The sequence below is a fragment of the Cryptomeria japonica genome, chromosome 7, assembly GCF_030272615.1.
Source record: "Cryptomeria japonica chromosome 7, Sugi_1.0, whole genome shotgun sequence".
NCBI lineage: Eukaryota > Viridiplantae > Streptophyta > Pinopsida > Cupressales > Cupressaceae > Cryptomeria > Cryptomeria japonica.
This window is the reverse complement of record NC_081411.1, coordinates 654,002,085-654,029,918: the sequence shown is the minus strand read 5'-3', so window position 1 is coordinate 654,029,918 and position 27,834 is coordinate 654,002,085. Positions and strand designations below refer to the sequence as shown.

The following is a 27,834-nucleotide window of genomic DNA, read 5'->3' as shown; positions in this document are numbered from 1 at the left end:
TAGAACATCCTAGTGTAATAAAGATTACATCTATTTTCAAGTTCAATATCCAGTATCAAAGCTATTGTCGTTCCAGTGTATTTAAAAGGAAGTTAATGTAGCCTGGTTACAATCAATAGGAAGGTAATTTAATCAGATGTAGATGTTAAACAGTACAAACATGGAGACATTTATGTATTAATACTCAAAGAATACAAATTTAAGTGTACTTTTTCTGCCTTCAGAAAAACATATTTCCCGTGCAATATATTACCAGGAAAATTCTATAATACATAAAGCAATGGAGGACAGCTTTCACACCCACACACTGCATTTCAATTAAATACAATCAAAATACACATGGAACAAAAATATCAGCAAAAGCGAGCACTCCCATTTTCTAGTTCTCTGATTCACAATATTCTTATAATGCATAGTTTACCTATATACAAGTATATGAGACAGGGGCCACTCAAACCTGCAGTATAGAGACTCTTGCAAAGGTTAAGGTAGGGTTCAGTATAACCATTCTGTAAATGATTTTTCTGCAAGCCCTTAAGCACCACCATTGTTTCCAAATTGGCAGGATGTAGCCCTTTCTTAATCATGTCCATCAATGCTTTTGCAGCCTCTTCAAAATGCCCACCTTTAACATACCCACGCACTAGCCATGAAAAAGTTTTCTTGCCAGGTATTTTCCCAGCTACTTCCATTCCAGCCATTATTCTTCCCACTGCTTGCAAATTTTTCTCCACAGCACATACAGCTAAAACAGCATCATACATCTCTATTGTAGGCTCCCGACCAGCAAGCTTCATTTGCCACAAATGATGCTCAGCTTTTGCACTTCTAACTGCAACCATGTACATGGCAGCTAACCGCTCATGAATTTGTCCCATAATTTCTGGCATGTTTTCTTCAATCGCCCACTTGGCAATCTGTTCTCCCTCTTTGTGAAGATCTCTTTGATATGAATCAAAGGCTTCTATCTCCCCTTTTTCAAGTTCACCTACCTTTCCTTTTCTCTGAAAGACTTCGAGTTCATGGAGAGCCCTTGTAAATTGATTTTGCTCCATTACAACTGCCATTAGTGCAGTGAGGTAGCTGTCTATCTTGGGTTTCAAGTCACAATTCCTGAGATCAAAAATCAGGTTTACAACTTCTCGATGTTCTCCACCCTTTGACATTTTCCACATAAGATAAGCAGTTGGGTCTTTATCCTTTTCATCTTCCACCACAGCCGCACCAAATTCTAGCAAATACTTCACGAATCGGGAAGCCTCTAACCTTTTACCTCTATCCCAATACAATGAAATCAATGTCTCAACCATGTCATAGTTTAGTACCAAACCAACACATTTCATTTCTGTCAAGAGGATCTGGACTTCCTCAACTGAATGTTCTTCTTCTACTAGTTTAGCCAACCAACTTGACATGATTGAAAGCATCAGATCCATGGTCTCATCATCCACCCTATCAACTTTCCGCATCCAATCAAAAACCTCAAGGACACACCAAGAATCTCTTCCTTCCTGGGAAAAGTAAACCAACACCAACTGCAAGTCCCGAGTAGACAAATCCTTCTGTAGTTCATCGAGTATATCTGCAGGCTCTCGTGCCATGTGCTCCAACTGATCAATGACTTCATAAAAACCATATCTAATTTCTTTAGTTTTTATTTGTCCATGGCCTATAGAAGCTTTTACCTGGGAACAACTCATTTTGCCATAATTCAAACAATGCCCATATTCCTTTATCATTGGTAGTAGCAAACCAGATGAATCCAACTGAGTAATTGGTTTCAAACCTCGAGAGCGATTACATTTGGGCCCCAATTCATTTGAAATGGAACAAATCCGACATGATGCACTATTTATGATGGGTTTTGTGCACACCAATGTAGTGGTGCAGGTGCTGAGTTTCAAAGAACACACTTCATGACCCATTTGAAGGAAGTTACCATATAATCACACTTACCTTTTGGTTATATAAGAAAGTGGCAAATTGGCCAACTATATGATGTAAAGTCCATTCCTTGCTACCTGTAGATGGTGAAAATGGACAAAATACTTGGTGATTTGCAATACCCTGAATCTGATATACACCCTGAGTACACATCAGCTTCTCTTATACCGATGGATGCTTCTGCTGCATAAATTTTTGTCCTACTATTTCGATGCTTCACCTTCTGAAGAAAATAAAGTAAAATTTAAATCTATTCTCCTAGAACTTCAATGTTCTACTGCATAATATTTAGCAAAATAGGTTAAAAATGCAATAAAATCAAAAGGCATATTGTTTCTACCACTTCAATGACTGACATATATAGCTTTTACCAAAATGATTTAAAAAACATTGTAAAAATCAAAATATGTCATGCTCTTCCACTTAAATTCTTCGTGTATGTTTTTTATATGAAAATGGCTTAAAAAACAGAAAAATCAAATTCTATCTTCTCTCTACCAATCAATGCTTCTGGTAATGTATTTATTTTATCAAAATAAATTCAGATACAGTAAATTAAAAAGCTAGCATGCTCACCTGTTGACAAAATTTTGAACATATGGAACCATAACCACTCCCAAAAAAGACAAATATTAAAAAATGGTGTGCAAAGATGCTTCTGGTGAAAGTAGCAGAGAAGGAGCACCCCATGGACGTAAAGAGAAATGCCAGAAGACTGTGAAGCCGAGTCCTTTGGACTGTAAGGGTAAGAAGAAACTAGCTGACCAAGAGTTTATTCCGCCATTTGTGAAGCGCATGAACCAACTCACGCTCGGAACCAGAAGGATGCCAGAGTTTTTAGGGCAAAAGGATGCAGGGCATCATCCTGTTCAGAAGCCTCAGAACAGAAATGGACTTAGGGATAGGAGGATTCAGAAAGCAACGAATCTGGTGAATAGGCAAGGCTTTAGAGGAATGAAGATGCCAAAAAGAAAGGTGCTTGTTATACCTTCGTACATTTTGGACTTGATGAAGGAACAGCTTCAGAACAGAACTTTTTCGCCAAATAGGCAGGAAGGAGACCAGATAGACCCAAGATAATGGACTGATGGCTCAAAAAAGGTAAGGGGAAAGTGGCAATTAGGGCCTTTCCCAATGATTTTTTCTGCATTGAATGCAATTCACGGGAACACAACATGGATTTGATGAACAAATCTCATATGATGTAAGGGCTGGATTTTTTTGTTTACGAATGGAATCCGAATTTTGACCCTTTAAGCAGAAGATGGCGAACACACCAATGTGGTTTTGGCTGGACAACCTCCCTGCCAAATATTGGTGCGAAGGCGCATTGAAATGGATTGGAGAAGAGATGAGATCTTTGGTAGAAATTGATATGGAGACTCTTAATAATTCCAATAGATCCTCTGCCAGAATTTGTGTAGTCACTGACCTGGACGCAAGGGCTTGGGAGGAACTGGAGATTTTGTCAAAAGGAAGCATCTGGAAACAGAGGATAAGAATGGAGACCTTTCCAAGGAAGGAACGAATAGGAAATCCCTCATGTGAACGGATTCAGTCAGAGGATGACCAAGAGAAAAAGATTCCAAGGGAATGAGAAGGGGGGAATCATATAACCCCAAATTACAATACACCAAATGAAGATAGAAATCCGTAGGAGAAACCAAGTGTATTCTGTGTGCAACAAGATGGGATGCCTGAGTTTTTGTCGCAGAATGTGGAGTATCCAGGTGAGATATTTGATGTAGAGAAGAGGGCAGCCAACTTGAAGAGCCCAAAGGGATGGATTTGCAATTCATCAGGATACTCCGGTAGATACAGTGGGCATTAATATTCACACTAGGGCTCAAACAAAGGATGCACAGGGCTTTCTAGAGGCCAAATAATAATGGATGGTCGTAGTCCTATGGCCCTGGACCAAAGAATGGGGGCCAAGGATAGGGATGACCCAAGTAATCCCCATGTACAGGGTGATTTAGTTGATGCAGGGAATAAGGAAGTCATGAAGCTGCAAACAGAGGAAAAGGAATTGCAGTTCCATCAGGAAGATCAGATGAACACAGCAGACATTTAACATTTGCTGATGGCTCAACTTGAGACAGTATCAAATAGCAGTTCTGATTTAGAGGAGGGCAGCGACTCAGAGGAGGATGAAGCTGATATTATGGAGACCAAGACGATCAAGCAAAATCAATCAAAGATTGACAAACCAAGGCTAGGTGAGAAAAAGCTCGGAGAAGCCATGAACCTCTTAGGGTGAAGCTAGAAATTGTTGATAATGCAAAGGGACAGCCAGAGATTGTAGGCAATGCAGAGGGACAAATGAAATTGAGATTGGGGAAGGCCTTGGCCCTCCCCGGGTCACAATGAGGTTCCTAACTTGGAATGTCAGGGGCATTAATACCCCTAACAAGAGACACTTGATCAAGCAGCAGCTTGGTCAAGCGGAAGTAGATGTAGTCATATTGCAAAAAACAAAGTTGAACTCAGAAAATGATAGTAAAATGATGGATAAGTGGAAGCAATGGCAAAGTTGTTTTGTGGATGCTGTTGGGGCCTCTGGTGATCTCAGCATTTTATGGAATCCAAAAAGGGTTCAAGCTATGCTGGTGGATAGGGATTCACACTGGATACTGATGGAAATTGCTTCTGGTGACCTTCCAAAACAGGTTTTCCTTCTAAACATATATGGACCAACAACAGTTAGGAGCAAAAGAGAGGTCTGGTCTGTTGAAGTTATAGCTGCGATAGAGATCTAAAATGATATCTATTCTCCTCTCCAACGTCTCTTATTTAATTTGTGGCTTCAGTTACTGTTTTCTATCTTGCATCGCTTTGACTGCTGTCGGTGAGATGTCTATGTGGATGTTGGTGGAATATTTATGTGGCTGTCGGTGACTCTTCCTCTTCCATCGTGGAGCCTCTTCCCTTGCCTTGAGATTCTTTATGTATAATGCTCTTCTATTTTCGTGGTCGTCTTCTTCTTTGGCAGATTTATAGATATTTTGCTGGCTCGTAGCAAGGGGAGAATAGTGTGTATGAAGTCTGTCAGTTCATTAATATTATATGTTTTCTGTGTTCAGAGTTTTCAGACTCATGTAGGTTTATAGAATGTATACGAGATGTATCTTTTGATTTCATTGTCATGATTGATTTGTAGGAAATCAATCTTATCTTATTGAGATTGATAGTAATCTGAAACTATCAACAGTTGTATTCATTATCTGAGATATAATAAAGTTCATTTTTGAGTGGGCTGGGTTTTTCACCCTCAGGTGGAGGGTTTTCCCAGGATAAGTTCTTGTGTTTGTGTTGTTCATAAGCTTAGTTTTCTTCTATCTATTTATTCTGGTTCAAATTTAACATGGTCAATAATCACTAATCATCTGACAAGCTTGGGCAAGGTCAATATCATCATTGGCAAGAACTTCAATACAACCTTGGACAATTATGAGAAACGGGTGATCTTAGGAGATTAATGCAATCACAAGTGGACTTCCAAATCTTTGTCAACCAGAATCATCTGTTGGATGTGATCCCGAAAAATGGATGCTTTACCATAGACAGTTTGGTTTCACTAGAATCACAAAAAGGTTGGATAGATTCTTCATATCTGGGGATTGGAATGACTTACAGCTAACCTTTGCAGCGTCTATTGTCTCAGTGTCTGGATCAGACCATTATTCGGTGTTGCTAAATCTCAGACCAAATGTTATCCCTGAGAGATGTCCCTTCCCTTCAAATCTCAGACCAAATGTTATCCCTGAGAGACGTCCCTTCAAATCTGAATGCATGTGGCTTCAGGACAGAACTTTGGATCTAGAGTTGGCCCAATGGTGGCAAGACGCACCTTATGTGGAAGGAACCAAACTTTTTGTCCTTCACAAGAAATTCATCTACATCAAAGCCAAACTGAAGGAGTGGAATAAACACCGTTTCAAAAACATTTTTGCGGAGAAGAGTAGAATTGAAGATGAGCTTGCTTCTCTCAATGAAAAGATCATTCAAAATGGTTTGGGGGAAGAGGAGTTCCAGCTTGATAAATCTTTATCCACAGAGTACATGGTGCTGCTGGGTAGGGAAGAGGTCTTTTCGCCCCATAAATCCATAGAGTTTTGGCTTAAAGATGGGGACAGAAACACAAATTTCTTTCACAACTCGGTGGTAACTAACAGATGTAGAAATCGGATCAGTGAAATCAAAAATAGGAATGGGGACGTCCTGATTTCCACAAAAGAGATTGGTGAGGAGGCGGTGAATTACTTCCTGTTGTGATGTTTTCACACATCGCCCCATTACAAATGGAGACCCCCTACTTTTTTTGGTCCTCTTGGTCTTTTGGTTGTGGTTCTCTTGGTCTTTTCGCAGCAATCCCTTTGGTCTCCCCGGTTTGTAAGTGTTTTTGATTGATTTGATCAAGTATGTAAGTCATTTGAGCGAATTTGGCTAAGTTTGGGACTTGTTTGGTCTATTTTAGGGTTTTTGCCCTTCAAACTTAGGTTTGAGGTCTTTTCCTTAGGGTTTTGGAAAATTTGAACGTTGCAATGAAGTCAAAGCCCTTCAAAAAGGCTACCAGTGAAATTTGAGCGAATTCTGAGAACTTACTATTTTTAGTAAGTTTCACTGTGTCTCAGATTGTCTTTATTTGGCCAAAAAACAAACTTACTATTTTTAGTGAGTGTCATGTTGTGACCTTTTCACACATCGCCCCATTGCTAATGGGGACCCCCCTCTTTTCCTGCTTTCCGCGTTGGTTAGTTTAGGGTTTTGGCAGCTTAGTGGGCAATTTTGAGTTTCTCGTGCCCGAGTCTAGGAGTTTTGATCAAGCCTAGTGTCGTTTAGGGTTTTTTTGAAGTTATAGGATCAAGTACATAAAGTTGAGATTTTAAATGATCATAATTTTGTCTAAGTGTAGACCCCTTTGAGAGTTAACGTGTTTTCGAACGTCCACATCAGTGATTTTAAAGTGCTAAAGTGTTTCAGGACCTTTTGGAGTTGTTTTCTCACTCCTAGGACGTTATTCAAGTTGATTTTGCACTTTATCCCGATAGGTTTCCTTTTTTTTAACTCAAAATTTTGGTAAATTTGCCTAAGTCTAGATGAGTTTTATTGAGTTTTGAAGTTTCCTAGTGATTTTGAGTGGAAAAATCATCATTTTCCGGAATGAAAATCCATATTCTATGGGTTAAAAGGTCAAAATTCCACACTAGAGGTGTTTTTCCCCTCATATTCCTGACTACCCATGATTTTGCCCCACTCAAAATCCAGACTAGACATGGATTTCCCCTGAAATCCAGACTTGCCCCATTTTTCCACCATTGAGAATCCATACTAGGGTCGTTTTTCCCCAAGATGCTTAAATTTTGACTAACTAGGGTAGTTTTTCCCCAGGATGCTTAAATTTTGACTAAGTGTTAGGATTTTGTCCTGACTACCCTCGTTTTTCCACTAGGAGTATGGATAAAGTTGCGGATGACATTTGTGATGATTCCACACCTGGATCGATTTTCCACCAGGCCTTTTGTGACAAGATTTTGAGGATTTTTTTTGTGCGGATATTCATTCCAGACCCAAGACGATTTTCCACTGAGAGTTATTTTAATATTTTCGTGTCCGGATGAATGTCCAAACTAGGGTCGATTTTCCACCAAGGGCATTTTTGTGTTGAATGACGAAGTTTTAAGTGGAATTTTCATTCCAAACTAAGATCGATTTTCCCCTAGACCCCAATTTTGTGCACATTGATGAATTTTGATAGGGATTTTTATCCCTACTGGGATTGATTTTCCCTAAGGGAACAATTTTGACGTTTTTTAATGATTTTTAATGGGATTTTTTAATCCCTACCTAAATCAATTTTCCCCAATTGGCCATTTAATTTAAATTTTGAAATATTTTAATAAATGAGCCTCATTTAATTGTTTTTTATGAAAAGCGACGATTATTTAAAATAAAAATAAAAACAATTAATGATTTGCAATGAACATTTAATGTTTTTAACCTTCTAGAAGCAAATCAATTTTTGCCAGGCAAGCATAAGAGCAAGTTTTTTATCCCACATTGCTTGTATGGTGAAAGTTGATGATGAAAGCAAGTTTAAAGGAGAGTTCCCAACCTTATTTTATTATTATATTTGCCAAGTGTATTCATGCAAGGGCGATTTTTGGTGAAGTGTCCAAATGACACACTTGATTGAAAACTATTTCTCATTGCCATTTTTTCTCCATTTCCCAGCTTGGCAATTTTCTTGGTGGCTGCCATTGAAGTTTATTGGCTCTATTTTCAGATTATCGATTTTTGGAGAGATAGCGATTTTTGGTGAAGGGGCAATTTGGTGTTTGAGAGGTTTTCACCTCCAACTTGGGCGATTTTTCTCCTTGGGTGTGTGCTGCCATTGCTGTAGCTTGCTGGTGTTTTATTTTCAGACCTGAGGTTGCAGATTTTCAGACTTGTGTGACCCCATAGCTGGCTGGAAAATTCGATTTTCAGACCTACATTGTGTTCCCAGCCCATTTATGCCTTAGGCGATTTTATCTAGAGGCTGTTTGGAGTCATTTTCAGTTCATTTTCAGACTTATTCGGAGCTGTTGCAGGTCTACAAATTCCATTGTTGGCTGCTGTCCTCAGAGATTTTCATTTCCAGCCACCTGTCACCTTTGGCGATTTTGCTTGGAGTCCATTCCTTCGTCATTTGTTGATCATTTTCAGGGATTTTATTGGAAAGTCTGAAGTAATCCATTTTCAGACTTGTCCTCAGAAAATTAAACTTTTACCAGCCATACCTACATTCCTGGATATGATTGCTTTCATCATTAAGATCGATTTTCATCAAGTTTGTGCATATTTGAGTAATTGCAACATGTTTTTTAGAGATTAATTTGTGAAGTTGTAGGTTGTCTTCAGATTTGCTGGCGGCCATTGCTGACTTCGGAAGGTGTCTTCAGACTTGGTTTTGTGTCAAAACACAACCTTTCACACCTTTTCCTTAGTCATTGTTGATCCGGTATACTCCTTTGCACTCTAATTTGAACATAATTTCTAAGTATAAGGAGGCTTTTTCAGACTTTGGTCTGAAAGTTATTGATTTTTGATGAACTTGATGAGGGTTTTATACCCTAACCTTGTCACATTTTTGCATTCAATTGTTGAAATCTATTGAGAGTGTGGATTATTTTCCTGATTTCCATACCCAAAATTAGTCTAAATCATTAAGAAGTCAAGAGTTTTGTCTAGAATATTATTTATTTTCCTAAATTCTAACTTCTAGCTTCGTACAGGTACGATGTCAAAGTCCGGACTCAAGGAAAGGAGAGAACAACAGAAGATACTTGAGACTGGATTCTATCCAGAATCCAAAATGTCAGCCAAATGGAAGGAGATTACGGACACAAACATGCATTTCCAAAACATGAACCAGATGTGACAGCGTATGTTCGGAATTGGGAGCCAGATTCCTTCCCCAGCCTATGTGAACATTATGAAGAGTGGCATTTATCAGGCCGCTGGATTTCCGCAATCCATACAGTGCAGTGAGCTTATCCTGGAGTGTGCACGATGTTATGATCCTCTCCCGAATGATCAAGACTCCTAAGGGTGTCGTCATTGCCTATCATGCTGAGGATGCGATTGCTGAAGTGTTTGGAATTCCGCGTGGAGCAGACATGAAGGATATAACTAAAGATGAATATGAAGACCGATATAAGAAGAAGGTGGATGCGTGCAAGACCGTGGTGAATAAGGAGTGGATGATCGAGCCTAGGACTCATCATTCCAAGGCACCCAAGACACTCATGTGCATAGACTTCAAAGAGGAATATAGTGATTTAGTAATCCTGCTTAACCGAGTGATGGGGATGTCACAGGGTGCAATATACGATGGATGGATGTTCTATTTCATCCAGGATTGTCTAAAAGGAACATTAATAAATTGGTCTAGAATCATAAGTGACAATCTGGACTTTCAGCTGAGGAATGTGGAGCGGTCCAAGTCATTCGCCATGACTTCCTATTTGGTGTACCTACTTGCACGGTTTGTTACATACAAAGGATTGATTTGCAGAGGTGAAGTCGGGAATGGACAAGGACAATTTGGGAGTTATGAGTGTTATCCACAGCTGAACATGTATAGAATTGAAGATTATAAGAGAGTGAATGATGTATTCACAATGTACATCACGCAGATGCTACAAGGTGGAGTCCATAGGAGGTTGTCCAAGGAGGCAACAGAGCTGATAGAGAAATATGGATCGTGGTATATTCAGTTTCCCACTTTCACATACCTTAGGATTCATGGATTTCAATCCGAACCCTACAGGCTTCCTAGGTATCCTTCTGACAGAGTGATCTTGTTGGAAGTGGTGAGACAGCTTCTGGAGTTTGATTCCATTTAGAAAGAGAAGCACAGGACGGGCATGACATTTCCTATTTCAGTTGGGAAAATGTTGGAGGTTTGCCAATCCGCCTTAGCAGCCAGCACAGCAAGTGAGGAGCTTGCATTCTATTGATTTGCAGCTTATAAGAAAAGAGAAAGGTTTGATCCAAATAAGAAAGTTGGAAGGATCAGGGGAGAGTTCATCCACAAGGTAGACATAGAAGATTATTGGGCTAACCGGATTGACGAGCAGGCAGTAAAGAGACAAATGTGGTCCAGGATGTCAGTGGATTTCATGAGGAAATGTGGACTTTTTTTCATTCCTGACCAAGTGTTAGATGACAGGGATCATACACATCCACAATATGAAAATGAAATGAAGAAGGCGATTCTATTGCCTAATTGGTCAAAATCAAAAGAAATAGATTTGAGTGTATTGATGAGAGAGGTCTTGAGTTTCTCCCGAGCATGGGTGGATATTCAGATGAATAAGTTAGTTGATATGGGTGTCTCCTTCACTTATGAAAAGATGAAACAGGAGGAATCCGCTTCCGAGGATGATTAGATTACTATCAGTGATGTCAGGATTCATGCGGATGAGGAGAGTCAAGCTCCCAAGAGAAGGAAGAATACACCAGGAGAAGTCAAGGCTAGAGGGAAGAAGATTGAGGAGGTTAAGAAAAAGAAACAAAAGACTACTATTCCTTCGCCTATCATTCCTTCACCACCTCTCAGTGTCTCATCAATCGAGGAAGTTGAAATGCCAGAACAGAACAGGGAGTTCGAGCAATGTTCCAACACAGTGATACTACCACAGAATATTCAGGATTTACATGCCACAACGACATCTACTCCACCTAATGAGGATGATGATCAGTCGGGATCCCCAACAGTCCTTTTGGAGGTTAGTTTGGGGAAGAATGTCTATGATTTGACCAAGAATAATCCTAATGATGATGATGATGTTATCTCGGCATTGAGAGAGCTTGATTGAGATATGTGTCTCGATGATGGTATGGAGATGGCCGCCATTCCTGATTGGCTGATAAAGAGTATGGAGGAAAGTAAGAAAATGATAGAGCTATAGCTTATTGATGACATTGATGACTACTTAGCTAGGAGCAATAAGGAGAAAGAGCCTAAGAGAGATGAGATTTTGTCACACATAGCTAGATATGAGACAGGAATGTGGATTGCGCAGGTGGTTGTTTCTATTGCAGGTGTGACAGCAGACATTGCTACTCCCATAGATTTCCAGATTACTTCAGTTGCCCTCAGTCGTACTACAAGAGAGCAGGAATTTTAGGAGGTTGGTGATAACCGTAGGCCATCAGTGCGAGATTGGTTAGAGAAATTGAAGAGAATATCAGATTTAGAGAGTACATTGTAGGGGTAAGGCGTGAGAATCCCACCCTTATTTCCCCTATTGCAATTGATCATGGACTACATTCACATTATGAGGTAGCGAGAGATACACTCTCAAAGGTGGAGAAATGGATCAAGAATACAAAGAGACAGGCGGATGATTTCCTTACTCAGTTTGTCCAAGCATTTGACGGGACAATAGGGCTCATGTTCAAAATACAGTATTTTGGAGGAGTTTGGGAAGAATTCAGACCTATTTAGGAGAAGACTATTACACGTCTTAGGGCTTTGAAAAAGGTTCCTAAGTCCACGTTGGTTAGGGAGAATGTTGCGCACAATGGAGATAGATACGATTTCCATGGCTGGTATTGTTCATTGGCCATAAAGAAATCAGCTTATGAGAGCGCGCAACTGAGTTATGCAGAGATGGAAGGATCAATTCATGATATTCAGTTGAAGATCCTTGCCTCAATAGAGGAGTTATTTGGGGTTGATGTCAGTGATGCTAGTGGTTTACACTTAGCCGAATTAAGAGACAAGATGAAACTTATGTATTTTTGTCAGCGGGACTCTTTGAAGAAGAGTCAAATGGATGATTTGGTCTCTTTGTTGATTCATGTTCATGGTTCGCAGAAGCTCATGCCAGATTGGGAGAACACTTTGGATGCTTGCTCAGATGCGTTGGACGTGATTGATTTACAGCAAGATACCTTACCTAGCATTTAAAACAAATGCAGAAGCATATGGATTTCAAAGAATTGATAGAATAACAGAATGAGCAAGATGCTCATAAATAGTACAGGAGTATTTACAAGAATAGCAAGTTTCTAATTAGAAACTGCTGATAAGATCGTAGAAGATCTTACTAAAAAGGAATATACACTATTGAGCATTAATACTAAAATTAACAATATTTTAATATTCTAATACCCTCCCTTAATGCTCAATCTATTAACTACACCTATAGACCCCCTGAATTTTACAAATTTATCAGGACCAAGGGGCTTGGTGAAGATGTCTGCTAGCTGCTCCGAGGTAGGAACATACAGCAACTGGATGGATCCGTCTTCAACCAGCTGTCGAATATAGTGACAATGAGTTTCCACGTGCTTGGTTCTTTCATGGAAGACTGGATTCTTGGCGAGTTTGAGCACTCCCTGATTATCACAGAACAAGGGAGTAGGACCTGCCTGGGAGACATGCATATCCGCAAGCATTCGTCGAAGCCAAACCGCCTCACAAGATACCTTAACTGCTCCCCAATACTCTGCTTCTGTCGAGGAGAGAGCCACTGCCTGTTGCTTCTTACTAGTCCATGTGACAGCACAAAATCCCAAACTAAACACATACCCTGCTGTAGACTTACGGTCACCAACCGAACCTGCCCAGTCAGAATCTGTGTAGCCACTAAGTATAGGATCAGAACTCTGAGTGTACAGAAGTCCATAATCAGGAGTGCCACTCACATAACGCAGCACACGCTTCGCTGCTATCCAATGATCAGCCTTGGGAGCTGTCATGAAGCATGAAATGTAGCTCACTGCAAAACTGATGTCAGGTCTAGTGGCAGTAAGATAGATGAGACTGCCCACTAGTTGCCTGAACAAAGATTCATCCAAAACTGGTGAAGATGACTGAGCTGAAAGTTTGAGCCCGGGTTCCATAGGAGTAGAGGCAGGTTTGCAATCTTGCATTCTGAACCTGTCCACAAGACTTTTGGCATACTTGGACTGAGAGAGAAAGATACTGTTCTCAGTCTACCAAACTTCAACTCCTAAGCAGTAATGTAGAAGTCCCAAATCTGTCATATCAAAGGTGCGGCACAAATCCTGTTTGATCCCAGTGATCAAATGTGCTAAACTGCCAGTAATGATTAAGTCATCCACATAGACAACCACAAACAGAACATCATTACTAGTATGCTTGACATACAGGTTTGCATCAGATGGACTCTGCTGAAAACCATGATCTGTCAGGTACTTATCAATTTTCATGTACCAAGCCCGAGGAGCTTGTTTCAGACCATAGAGTGCTTTGACTAGTCTACAGACCTTCTGTTCTTGACCAGCAACCTTGAATCCTAGGGGTTGTGTCATGTAGACTTCTTCCTGTAAGTCACCATTCAAAAAAGCACTCTTGACGTCCATCTGATGGACTTTCCAACTGAACTGGGCTGCCAAGGCAAGAACGAGCCGTATGGTACTCATTTTGGCTGTAGGAGCAAAAGTCTCCTCGTAGTCAATGCCTTCTTTCTGTGAGAACCCACGAGCAACAAGACGAGCCTTATACTTGTCTAGGGTTCCATCAGCTTTGTATTTTACTTTGTACACCCATTTGCAGCTAATGGGCTTCTTCCCTGAAGGAAGATCAGAAAGGGCCCAAGTGTGATTCTTCTAAAGACTCTGGAACTCAGCTTCCATAGCCTGTTCCCACTCAGGTATACCTTTAGCCTCTGAATATGTCTGAGGCTCAAAAACACTGTGTATGTTAGTTATGAGAGCAAAATTGACTGTATGCTGCTGTTTGCTCTTATTACGGGAGGTTCTACCCTCAATGAGCTCAATATCCCTGAGATCACCAATGGTCTTGGCCCACCATTTAGGCCGGAGAGTAGAAGTGCTAACATCTGGAGGAGCTGGAAGAGGCTCAGGATCAGGAACAGGAGCAGCAGGAGGAGGATTATTCTCCGGAGGGAACTCGGGAAGTGCATCATCAAAAATAGATTCTGCATCATCCCTCCCATCAGGCGAACCTAATGGAATAAGAACACTGTGAGGTTGATCCTCAGAACACGGCTCAAAAGAAGGGGACTGAAAGAATCCTCTGTCTTCATCAAATACAACATCACGACTGAAGATAAGACATTCAGTGTCTATATCAATCAGTTTGTAGGCCTTATGGTGATCATTGTATCCTGTCATCATGAGTTTCTGACTTTTGGAATCCAACTTGGAGCGCTTAACATCTGGAATCCAAACATAGGCAACAGAGCCAAAAACCTTCAGGTGGCTGATCTTAGGCTTCCAACCAGACCAAACCTCTTCTGGGGTCTTCCCCTTAACAGCCTGAGTAGGGGAACGGTTAAGGAGATAGACAGCAGTAAACACTGCTTCAGCCCAATACTTATTCGGAACACTCCTGTGTTGTAACATAGAGCGAGCCATCTCAACAACCGTACGATTGCGACGCTCGACAACACTGTTTTGCTGAGGAGTGTAGGGTGTAGTCAATTGGCGTTTGATGCCATGGGTATCACAGAAGTTGGAGAATGCAGAAGAACAAAATTCCCCCCCATTATCTGTCCTACGAGTAATGATGCTATATCCAGACTCTTTTTCAACAAAGGACTTAAACTTCTGAAAGATACTAAATACATCTGATTTGAGTTTAAGAAAGTACACCCACATCTTTCTACTAAAATCATCTACAATAAGCAAAAAGTATTTGCAACCAGTAACAGAAGATGTATTCATAGGACCACAAATATCAGCATGAAGTAATTGAAGCACCTTAGATGCGCACCAAGACTTTCCATGTGTGAATGAAGTCCGATGCTGTTTGCCAGCTTGACAGGTGCCACATACTCCAAGATGTTGAGTCTGAATATCAGGTAACCCTGAAACAAGTCCCTCCCGAGATAGCTGAGAGAGATACTGAATGTTGAGATGTCCATATCTCTGATGCCACAAAGTGCTGAGAGGAGAAACACGAGCTGCCAGAGCTACTTCAGGAGAATCACCAGTGTCAAGAAGCCTATATAGGCCATGATCCTCTAGACCAACAGCAACAGTAAGACGAGTCTCCCGATCAATGATGGAACACTGAACACCATCATTGAGCACTGAACACCTGTGAGCACTGAACACCACATCTAGCTGAGGAGAATTCCTCATAATCTGACTGACAGAGAGCAGATTAAGTTCCATACCCGGAACATAGTACACATTCAAGAAAATGAGAGTCCTGCCACCAGACTATATCTGAACAATGCCTCTGCCAACAACTGTATACTCCTCACCTCCGCCAAATACAACGGAATCACTGAAAGATGAGAAGTCTGTAAACCAGTCACGCCGATGAGAAAAGTGACGTGATGCACCAGAGTCGATGTACCAAGCAGAAGACCTGGCATGATCTGAAGACCTCTTAGCCATAAAGGCATAAAAGGCAGACTCCTTCTGCTCGGAATGTTCAGCAACATGCACCTTCTGGTGTGACCCTCCCTGCTTCTTTTGTTCAGAAGCGAGCCTCTGACGGCAATCTTTCTTCATATGGTTGTACTTGTGACAGTAATTGCACTGCACATTCTTCTTCTTAGCACCATCCTGTGTCTGAGAAGAGCCTTTCTACTGAGAAGAGCCTTTCTGCTGAGAAGACTGAGAGGACTGAAATTTGCCTTTATCCTTGTGAAAGGATTGGGCTGTGAAGGCATTTTCCGAGGAGGCTGACGTAGTACCACTACCAAACTGTTGTTTCCAGCGATCCTACTGTAGAAGTGTGGTGCACAATTCTGAAAAACTTCAGATCAACATTAGTGGAAGTAATATTGAGGGTCCCAATGAAGTGTTCATACGATTTCGAAAGACTTTTCAGAGTGATTACTACCATGTCTTCTTCCTCCATAGTCCGACCAATAGCTTCGAGCTGATCTCGAATGTCCTTAATCCTCGTGAAGTGTTCCTGTAAGGACATACGTTCGTCCATCATAATGGAGAACAGCTGATTCTTTAGAAAGAATGCTCGGCTCTTGTCGGATGTCTCATGCAATTCCTTCAGATGCTTCCAGATGTCGGAAGTTGTCTTGCCGGAAGGAATCTGCGGTAACTGATCATCAGTCACTAAGAGTTTGAGAAGCATAACTGCCTCCCGATTGCGTTCATCAAACTTATCTTGATCTACACCAGGTGTACCAGGACTGAGCTCTTTTCCCAAAACAAGCTGGTCAAGACGCCTATATTCAAAAATGGTCAACATACGCTGTTTCCAGATGTTGTAATTGTGGCCATTAAAGCATTGACTGCCTTCTAACATCAGATTGGTGAGAGAAGCCATTTGCACGTTTCCCAATGTACTGAAAGATGAGAGAAAACCCAGAAGGAATCTAAAAACCAAATTCAAATCCGTTGGCTCGAAAATTGAGGCACGAAAAACGATGCACCCAGAAAAATCGGGCAACTACCCAGATTAGGTTTCGAAAAACCCACCAAGAATCTGCAAGAAAAATTTATTTTCGATAAAAAATTGAAGGTAAACACCTTAATCGAAAAAACAGAGGGTCGTGGAAGCCATGATATGCTCAGAAAATTTGACGCGCAGAAAAAAAAAGGCTGCAGATCGCGACGAGGTTGCAGGTCGCATCGCCGAGGGTGCAGGTCGCGTCGCCGGTGCAGGTCGCGTCGCGGTTGCAGGTCGCGCCGCGTCGCCGAGGGTGCAGGTCGCGTCGCCGAGGTTGCAAGTCGCGTCGCGCCGAGGTTGTAGGTCACGCAGGTGGCGTGACTAGTCTTGCAGGTCACGCACAGAGCCACGATCGCCGCCGAACAGAAGACAGGCGCGGAAACTCGCGTGCCACACACAGACAACACGCGAACTTGCAAAGAGGAAGTCGTGCGAAGCAAATACAAGCCGAAGAATAGACGCGAAAATTCAAAAAAAAAAAATTTGAACTACCAAACAACCGCAGGTAGAGGAAAAAAATCCTCAAGACAGCCCACAAAGACAAATCCCGCCGAACGCCAAAACCCTGAAGCTCTGATACCATAAAACAAATGCAGAAGCATATGGATTTCAAAGAATTGATAGAATAACAGAATGAGCAAGATGCTCATAAATAGTACAGGAGTATTTACAAGAATAGCAAGTTTCTAATAAGAAACTGCTGATAAGATCATAGAAGATCTTACTAAAAAGGAATATACACTATTGAGCATTAATACTAAAATTAACAATATTTTAATATTCTAATAGCATTTCCATGGAGGAGTTATATTTTGCATTGGCTAGATTCTTGGAGTATGCTAGGAGAGAGAGAGATGCGAGGAGGAATCTTCTACAAAATTCCCTATTTGATGACTAGGTATCTTTCTATTGGGCCATATGTTGGTGGCACCTTTTTTTATGTAAACCCTAATTAGGGCAATTCTAGGGTTTTGTTGGCATGATCTTGACCCTTGATTTAGTTTTAATTTTGGCCATCCATTTTGTATGAGACTATATATACCTCAATGTCTCTCATTTTCAAGGGAGAGTTTTTGTAGAATTGTTGGTATATGCTGCAGCTATTTGAATATAAATCATTGTTCAACTTGATGGTGATTGTCTTTTAAATGTTGTTTTGCATTCATGGTTCTCAATTCCTCCAAGTTAGATTAGAATTTTATATTAGAATTTGCTTTATGTTTGTTAGATTGAGTGGAAGATTTGTTGAGTATATTTGTGTGGAATCTTTGATCCATACCGCTAGCCTCTTGTCGTTGGTAAGTGTGCCTTGTGTGGTCAATTGGAAATTTATGCAAACTTAACTTCGATTATTACATATCCATTGTTACGCATCAACTTGGATGATCTCAATGCTTGATGGTAATGGTTTGAAAATCAATAAGTATACCTTAGATGATTGCACTAAGCTCGTGTCAAAACCTGTTTGTGAGACCTTGCCTAGTTCGATTCTACTAAATTTGTTCATCATTTCCTACATTCCTAGGCTTAGAATAGATTTCCTGAACCCTATTCCTTTTGCCCATTTTTTAGTAAATCTTAAGTCCAGAACTACATTGCCATATCCTAAGTTATCAACACACCCATTCCCTATCCATGATCTATGAAGTTAATTCGAACATTTGTGTAAGTCCCCAAGTGAAAACAGCAATTCACATCGATCATTGAGTTACCCACTCGTCAAGACCTGACATGTATAAACCTTGGAATCATTTTAGTTGATCTTACCCTTATCATCTGAGGTGATTTTGTTCAAGGGAGGGTAAAGTGCTTTGGTATTTTATTCTGAATGGTATGTGCCTAAAACACACATCAACATGTCCCCCTGCCCCTCTTTGCCCTAATATGATGTTTTGAAATACTATTTTTAGTAAGTCTATTTTTGGCAAGTCCATCTCAGGCTGCAGTGAAGACACTGAAGGTAGAGCATTCCTGAAAATCTTTGTCTAAATCCGGAAAGTTAAAAAAGCAAACAAGTTATCAAAAAAAAAAGTCTAAGTATAGAGTTCTTTCCTAAAGTGGAAAAAGCATGAAAAATCCTCTAAGGCAGAGAAATCTACTTCGTTCCAGTAATAACATCCAAATCTGGAAAATGAGCAAAAATGTCTAAGTCAGGAAAGAATGTCTAAAATTCCAATGAATTCATTCTCCATGGCCAAAGTGGGTTCCAAAACAGGAATTAATGCCAAAATGATGAAGTGGAGGAAAAGTCAGAGATTCCAAAATTCCTCCTCCATGGCAAAAATCCACCCGAGTCAGTGCATGGGCGCTAGAATGACCTCATGGAGGAATTTCCACATTTGCCAAAAATCCTCCACCACACCCAAATAGCGCCCAGGACAGGAGGTAGAGCACTAGAAATGAGTTAAGGAGGAATTTCCAAAGTGAAGTCAAAATCCTCCTCGAGGTGGAAAATGTGCTCCAAATTGTGCATGGGTGCCAAATTGAGGCAAGGAAGGAATTTCCTTCCAAAGCTAAAAAATCCTTCACATGATGAAAAATCCACCCAAACTAGGAAGAGGGGGCCAGAATGAGGTAGGGAGGAATTTTCTTCCCAAGGATGAATTCCTCCACAGCATGAAATTTTCACCCAAGCCAATGAATGGGCGCCAAATAGGGGTATAGGAGGAAAATTCTCCAAGAGCAAAATTCCTCCTCCATGGTGAAAATCCACCCAAGCTAGGAAGAGGGCACCAAAGTAAGAGAGGAGGAATTTTTCCTCAAGGCAAGAAAGAATTTCTAAGTTTGTCAAAATCCCTTCACTCTAATCAAATTGTCTGGAAATTGAAGACAAGCGCCAAACTTGGGTCAAGGAGGAATTCCTTGAATCCTCCAAAAATCCTCCACCACAGAGATCTAGCACCCAAGGATAGAAACAGAGTGCCAAAATAGGATGAAGGAGGAATTTTCCTCCAAGCATAAAATTCCTCCACCAAGTAAGAATTCCGCCCATGGATAGGAGTTGGGCGCCAAATGGACCTTAGCGAGGAATTTTCTTCCAAAGACAAAATTCCGGCACATAGTGAAATTGGCACCCAAGATGAGGATGGAGCGGCAGAAAGGGGTGAGGGAGGAAATTTCCATGATTTTCAAAATTCTCCCTACCAATTGAAACTATGACCAAGGGAAAAACTGATAGAGTAATTCATGGCAAAGGAAAAAAAAAATTTCAAGATTTCAAAAAATTCCTTCCTTGAGATAAAATTACGCCCAAGCAGAAGAAATTTCCAAGCAAGACAAATTTCCTTCCCTTCATGAAAAACGTAAAATTTGTCTAAGGCATGAAGAAATTCCTTACTCAAGGAACAAATTTCCAAAATTTCTTCTCCAGTTCCAAAATGTGCCCAAGGTTGGAAGCAGGACGTGAAAATGTTCAGGAGGAAAATTTCAAAAATTCAAAAAAATTCCTTCCTCAAGGAAGAAATGCGTCCAAGGTGAAGAATTTCAAGGCAAGAGGAAAATTAGCTAAGTAAGAAGATTTTCTCTCTTCAGGACTCAGGTTGACAAATTTCCTTGAACATGGAAAAAGCGGTTAGTTGATTGAAAAATCTTCCTTCAAGACGAAGTGTGCACAGAAATTTTCCTTAAGGACAAAATCTCTTTAGAAACATTTTCTCTCCTCGAATTCCAAACATACACGAATCCTTCAAAAGTGAAAAGATTGTCAAAATTCTTCCAAGGCAGGAAAATTTTCCAAAATGTCTTTTGTGAGCCTGGAATAGAAAGATTCTTGCAAAAGATGAGTTGGCAACATGCAAAGAGAATATTCTGAATTAATGAAGCACAACCCGGAAAATTATAGAAGTTCCTATGACGGCGAGGCCCGCTTGCATGTCGAGAATCTATTGAATGAATGGTGGCATGATGGCGCATTTATTGCTAGCAGGCGTTTGACCAAGTGGCGGCTGATTCAATGCATGGCAGTCGTCATACTTAATGAAATAATGAAGCATCTTTTGCATGTTGGGTGAACTTTGCATAATGGGGCATTTATTGCATGTAGCTGATTTTCGAGATGGTGGAGCATTCAAAGCATAATGGGCAATTTTTGGCTTGATGGAGCATTTATCACATTGGGCAAATTTGAAAGAAGTGATGCATTTAATGCACAGTAGACGCCATTTTTGGCAAGAATGTAATTAATTGATAATGGGCATAATGGGTCATTAATATTTATTCCCACCTTGTTGCATCATGTGTGTGGAATCTTTTGGGTCAAACCCTAATTAGGGTTTGCATGTAATCAAGGTTGGAGGCCTATATAAGGGGGTGACCCTTTCATTTGAAAACGAAGGAGATTGTATGAAATTGATGAGATAAGCTATTGAGTAATAAACTGTGATACATTGTTCTTTGATGGTGTACACTTGTGTTATTTTATAGCTTGCATGGTTTCACTTTCCCCACTTAGAGTAGACTTATTTCAAGCAATTAGGCGAACGAAGTTGATTGCAGTGTTCTAAGGAGAAGATCATATGTTTATACCTTTTGTTGTTGGATGATTTCTATCAACAATACAAGGTTGGACTGGGCTATTTTTATGTGTATACTTAACCTGAATTGTTGGGTGAACATTGTTCTCTGATGTTGTTCATCAGCGGTTTAGAATCTTTTAAACACATCCCCTGAAGATTGCACCCATTTCATGTAGTTGTCTACAAGTGGCGAAGTGAAGCACGGTTGATCCTATCCTAAACATTGCTATCTATTGAGTTCTTAGTTTTAGAGTAGTTTTCTAAACCCTCTCATTTACTTTCAGCATTATTCAATCGAAAAGTCCCAAAAAAAAAGCCATTCAAAGCCAAATCATTCACATAAAATCTCCTTGAAAGTTATAAATTTGTCTAAATCTTCTTCGAAGTGTGCGTAAGTCCCCTTGGATTACCAGCTACATCACCACACAAGCCTATATCCACAAGTCGCTAGTACGCAGTCGGAACCTTGGAGTCATAGTATGATCTTCATGCAATCTCAGCATACATTTGACTTGGATCAAGCAAGGATAAAGTGGCCATCGGGAAACTTTATTCTATGTTGGGTGTGGTCACAAAACGCACGTCAACACTTCCAAACTCTCCTAAATAGTCAAGGTGCATGTTGTGACATTTTCACACATCACCCCATTGTAAATGGGGACCCCCACTTTTTTTCTTTCTAGGATAGTTGTCTTAGTTTAGTCATGTAGTTTCTTTAGCTATTAGCCTATTGCTTGAGAGGGGATGCAGTACAGCCTTCAGGGCAGCAAGGATCAGTTAGGAAGTGATGACCAATCAACTATGGTGAAGTGCTTGATAAGGATAGATCAAGGTCTAGGAGACGATGAAAGAGGAAGAAGGCACCAAGTCAACCTTATGAATAAGTCATTCTACACGAGGTGATAAGCTCAAAGTGCAAGTAGGGAGTCCATCCTTCCATACTTCCTTCCATCCATCCTTCCATCCTTCCACTTCCATTCTTCCATCCTTCCACTTTCATCTTTCCTTCCTTCCTTCCATCCATCCTTCCTTCCATCCTTTTCGTTGAAGATATGGAGGAGAAGGCAGAAATTGTTGCCAAGCTTGTAAATAAACATCCTTTTCATTGAAGATATGGCAGAATGTGTTGTTTCTTCTACATAATTATTTGGTTTCTTGTTGGATCCTCATGTTAGATAGATGAAGTTCTTTGATTGTGATGGAGTAATGTGTGGATGTTGATAATTTTGTGTTCATACTATTTGTGGTTGAATGACTTTCAATTGCAATGCATAGTTAGCCTGAACATCAAAATGTGCTAAGTTCAATTGTGGATGTGTTTATTCAAGTTGCGCCAGTGTATTGGGTATTTGGATAAATGATTCATGATATGAAAACCTTTCAATTCCCTTGGAAGATCGCATCAGTTTTGTGTAGTTGTTGGCAACATGGCGAAGCAAATCTTGGTTAAGGAATGTGTCCATCCTACCATGGTCAACTATTGTCATTGATCTTAGGATTAGATTAGACTCCCCAAACCCTTAACTCTTTTTACCTTTTTTTCAAATCAAGTAATATTCCACATTCCAGCAGCATTCAAGCATTCAAGTATCAACGTAAGTCCCCCTTGTGATTCTAGCAAATTACATTACAATCACTGAGTCTATCCATGTTTAAACTCAAGACCTGACTATTGGAACCTTGGAGTTGTCTCGTTTGATCACATTGCTTAGCATCTGAGAGGTCTTTGTTCAAGAGAGGATAAGATACTTAGTATTTTATTCTATGTTTGAAGGTGTCATAAAAAACACATCAACAGTGCGGAGGTTGGAGATATTGGAACAAAGCTTTTGCAGATTATACTTGCCCTAATTGATAATGCTACCAATGAATAGCTCATGAGTTCACTAACAGAGCTAGAAGTCAAGGCGGCTCCATTCCAACTTGGCCCAGACAAGGCTCCGAGACCGGATGGATTCCTTGCACGTTTCTTCCAACATTTCTAGTTCGTGGTCAAGGAGGATATAGTGGCCACTATGGAAGAATCAAGATCCAATGGAGTTATGCTTAGGGACCTTGATAACACCTTCATTGCTCTCATTCCAAAGAAAGCAAAAGTAGAGATGATGGGTGATCTCCATCCAATATCTTTATGCAACACAATCTACAAGATCATCACAAAGGTAATGGCAAATAGAGTCAAGTGAGTTTTACCACTCATTATCTTAGAAGAACAAAGCAGTTTTGCTCCAGGGCGGTCTATAGTTGAAGGAATTATTCTAGCACATAAGGCTATCCATACGATGAGAAAAGCAAAGGTGGACAAGATGATTCTGAAGCTTGATATCAGCAAAGCATATGATAAGTTGGATAGGGGATTCCTTTTGGATGTAATGGAGCGGTTTGGATTTCGCAAAGAATGGACACAATGGGTTAAGAGATGCATCTCAAACCCCCGTTTCTCAATTCTCATTAATGGGAGTCCATAAGGCTTCTTCTCTTCTACCTGCAAGATACGTCAAGGTGAACCGCTCTCTCCCTTCCTCTTCATCATCATGTCTGAGGCTTTGGGTAGGAGGATCAATGCTGAGTGTTCTTTGTACCGTTGGAAGGGAATCAAAGTTGCCCTTGGTGTTGAACCCCTTACATGTCTGCAGTTTGCAAATGATACTATGCTCTTTAGTGGCTAGCAGAAGAGAAGCCAGAGTGACCAAAATCATGCTGGATAAATATTGCAGTGCTTCTGGGCAAAAGCATCAATTGGAATAAATTAGACATATTCTTTTTTACACACAGATCTCCGCAAGCAACGGGAAATTGGCAACCTCCAGGGATTCAAGATTGGTAAGTTCTTGGGTCTCCCTCTCTTTGCTGGAGAAAATAAGAGTAACCTGTGGGAAGGCATCCTTTATAATTGCAAATCAAAGTTCGAGTCTTGGAAAGGAAAATAGCTCTCATTAGTTGGGAGAATCATGCTGCTCAAATGATGGTATCAGCAATCCCCATCCATGCTATGTCATGTATGAAGTTCCCACAAAAAATATGTGAAAGATTAGATCAGAAGATGTGTTCCTTTTTCTGGAATGGCAGTGAGGAGCATAATAAAATCACTCTTGTGGCCTGGGATAAAATTTGTTGTCCCAAAAGTGCCGGTGGGGTTAGTCTTAGACAATGGATGTTGATGAACTTAGCTCTAGGAGCTAAACTAGTTTGGAACCTATACTACAAATCAGATCAGAAATGGGCCAGGGTTATTCTAAACAAGTACCTTGACTCACAAGATACCACATGGATATTCTCTATCATGAACCCCATTTCAGACTCGACCACTTGGAACTCCATTTATGCTTGTACTGACATTATTTCAAACCACATTACATGGGATATTGGAAATGGAGAAAAGGCTGATTTTTGGTCAGACTCTTGGGAAGGTTTCCCAGCTTTGGCTGCCGATTAGAGATTCAGTGTCATCAGAAAGTGGACAAGCAGGTTTTGGGGTCCTCAAGTGGCAGATTACTTGGAAGGTGATGGAGACGTGAAGCGTTGGAAATCTTTTCGGGATGTTGAGGCCTCTCAAGAGGTTATTGAGGCCTTGACATGTTTGTTGAACAGCCGGAAGATTATTTGATCTAAGAGGGCTGATCAGATTCGGTGGTGTGCAGATAAATCAGGAAACTATAAAGTCAAGTTGGGCTACAAACTAAAAGAGAAGGCGGTGGAGAAGGACAATTGGCCTGTGCATCTGATTTGGCATAAGGCTTGTCTACCCAAAGCTGGTGTTCTCCCTTGGACAGCGTTGCAACGCCGCATTTTTACTGGAGATAGGCTTGGTAGGCTTGGTTTTCCTGGCCCTTTCCGCTGTCCACTTTGCAAAAACCAAGAGGAGATGATGGATCACCCCCTGCTACAATCTAATGTAGCTAATCAGTGTTGGAAAAATTTGACAAAGAAGCTTGGCTGGTCGGCACTGCTCCCTCTAGACCTCCTTGCTACTTTCATGGCTGGCCTACCCTGAACAAAGGTGTAGTTTTTGCCAATTTGTGGACAATTAGCCCATCGATTCTCATATGGGAAATCTAGAAAGAGAGAAGCAGTCGCCTTTTTCAGGATAAGGAAATGTCAGCTGACTTCTTGTGGAGGAAAATTGAGAATGCAATCATTGAGGTTGCAAACAACTGTGCACACAATCAATCCCACCACAAGAGCACTTTCACAAACTGGGATGAGAGGATGACTTGCCACTGGCCTAGTCTGATAGTCCATCCCATTTATGGAGTTAAATGCACTGACCAAAAAGCCAAGTTGAAGGCAGACACATGATGGGTGCCTCCGGATGAGGGCTGGATAAAGGTGAATTTTGATGGCGCTTGTTGCGGGAACCTGGGTCCATCTGGTGCAGGATACATTGTCAGGGACTCGGCTGGGAGGATTCTGAGATGTGAGGCAAAGAAACTCAGGGTGACTACTAACAATATAGCAGAATTTCAGGCAGCTTAGATAGGCGTCCAAGCTGGCACATTGGGTCGATATGGCCAAATCCATCTGCAGGGAGATTTACAGATTGTTATCAATTCTCTCAGACAAAAAGACAGCCCCAATTGCAAGTTCAGGAAGCAGATATTACAAATTTGGAAGGTACTGGTTGAATTCAATATTGTTAAAATCTCTCACATCTTGCAAGAAGGCAATAAAGAAGCAGACCAGCTAGCAAATCGAGCCATTGATATGCAAGAAGATACATGGTCCGATGTCTTTCCTGGTTAACCCACACATGTCTGGTTTTGACGGGATATTACAAATTTGGAAGGTGCTGACTGTATTCAGTACTGTTAAAATATCTCACATCTTGCGAAATGGCAATAAAGAAGCAGACCAGCTAGCAAATCGAGCCATCGATGTGCAAGAAGATACATGGTCCGATGTCTTTCCTGGTTAACCCACACATGTCTGGTTTTGACGGGATATTACAAATTTGGAAGGTGCTGACTGTATTCTGTACTGTTAAAATATCTCACATCTTGCGAAATGGCAATAAAGAAGCAGACCAGCTAGCAAATCGAGCCATCGATATGCAAGAAGATACATGGTCCGATGTCTTTCCTGGTTGACCCACACATGTCTGGTTTTGACGGGATGTTTATTGCTGAGCACCTTTGCATGGTCGGCAGCGCCTTGCGCCTGGCCTGTGCCTCATGGCTCTTGCTTGTTTGCAGGCCTAAAACCCGTTTTGTTCCTTTTCATATATCCAAAAAAAAAGCTAGCATGCTCATTCCAACTCAATGCTGCTGATATATAAAATTTTATCGAATTGGGATTGAAAAATATATTAAATCAAAACCTATCATGCTCCTACCAGTTCAATGTTTCTGCAAATCAAACATAATCATTCTCCTACCATCAGTGCGTCCGATATACTTCAAAATGACTCAAATATTCTATAAAATAAGAGTCTGTCATTCTCCTATTTATCTAAGAAATGAAGCTACGGATATATATATATATATTTCATCAAAATTATTCAAAAAATAGAAAAAATCAAAATGTATCATACTTCTGCACTTCAATGCTTCGGACATATAATAGTAAATTTTCAGAAGATTAAAATATACAGTAAAACAGAAATCATACTAAGAAATGGGTTTTTTTTTTTAACTGGTGAATAATTCAAGCCTCCTGAGAACCTAAATATTAATCGACACAATTTAATCCGGAATTCAAATCAAAAAGAAAAAAAAATCTTCTTAACTCAAAAAAACACCAGGACGAAAGCATAATTACTTAGTTATTTCAAGATATGATTGCCCAATTGGTTTAGTTTTTTCAAGATATGAATGCCCAGTTGAGGAAAGAAATATAAAACCCAACAAATATACACTTACCAGATTCTTGTTAAACTTCCATGATGAATATCTGTGCTTAAATTTCGGCATAAGCAAAAAACCCCAGGGTTTTCCATCCACAATTCTGTGGATTTGGATATAAACCACAAGTACTGCAAATTCTCGTCATATAATCCATAATTTAGGAAGCTTGTCTAGTGGACGAATGACATTTTTTATGCCCTGTTCTAACGCAACGTATCCTACCAAAATTTTAGTTTTATTTATTTTTCGTTCCTCGAGTAGATAGAACCTGATGCAAGTGTTCAAGATTTGGAATCATTTCTTTAAACCCTTTTGTACTATGCGTAAGAAACCTCTTGAGTATCAAGATAATTGAAATGGCGAGCACAAAGATAATTTATGCGAATAATTCTTAAAGATTAATTATTTTAATTTATTATTTATCAATTATTGTTGCATTTATCTATTATATTATAGTTTAAATTATATAAAAGATGTAATATTCTAATATTCTCTTTCTTATTATATCAACATGCAAAAAAGGACGAAATAAATTATTGCAAGGATTGAACACAATAGTCTTTATAGAAATTTTGATAATGTGTCTTCTTCAATTCTCCTTGTTCATTTAAGAAACACCAAA

At 40.3% G+C, this 27,834-nt stretch overlaps 1 protein-coding gene across 4 annotated transcripts; it reads right to left on the bottom strand.

The window, feature by feature from the left end:
- Positions 1–145: 145 nt before the first annotated feature.
- Positions 146–27,536, bottom strand: LOC131071207 (pentatricopeptide repeat-containing protein At2g30100, chloroplastic). Of its 4 annotated transcripts, none has more exons than XM_058006947.2 (2): positions 27,228–27,536; positions 146–2,221 (listed from the first exon to the last, which is right to left on the bottom strand). In XM_058006947.2, exon 2 carries the CDS (start codon positions 1,923–1,925, stop codon positions 393–395), a length of 1,533 nt encoding a protein of 510 aa, XP_057862930.1. In that variant the 5' UTR covers positions 1,926–2,221; positions 27,228–27,536; the 3' UTR covers positions 146–392. The 4 variants fall into 4 exon arrangements, with proteins under 4 accessions (XP_057862930.1, XP_057862931.1, XP_057862929.1 ...); XM_058006948.2 differs by having other exon boundaries at positions 146–2,218; XM_058006946.2 differs by having other exon boundaries at positions 146–2,167.
- Positions 27,537–27,834: the final 298 nt, after the last annotated feature.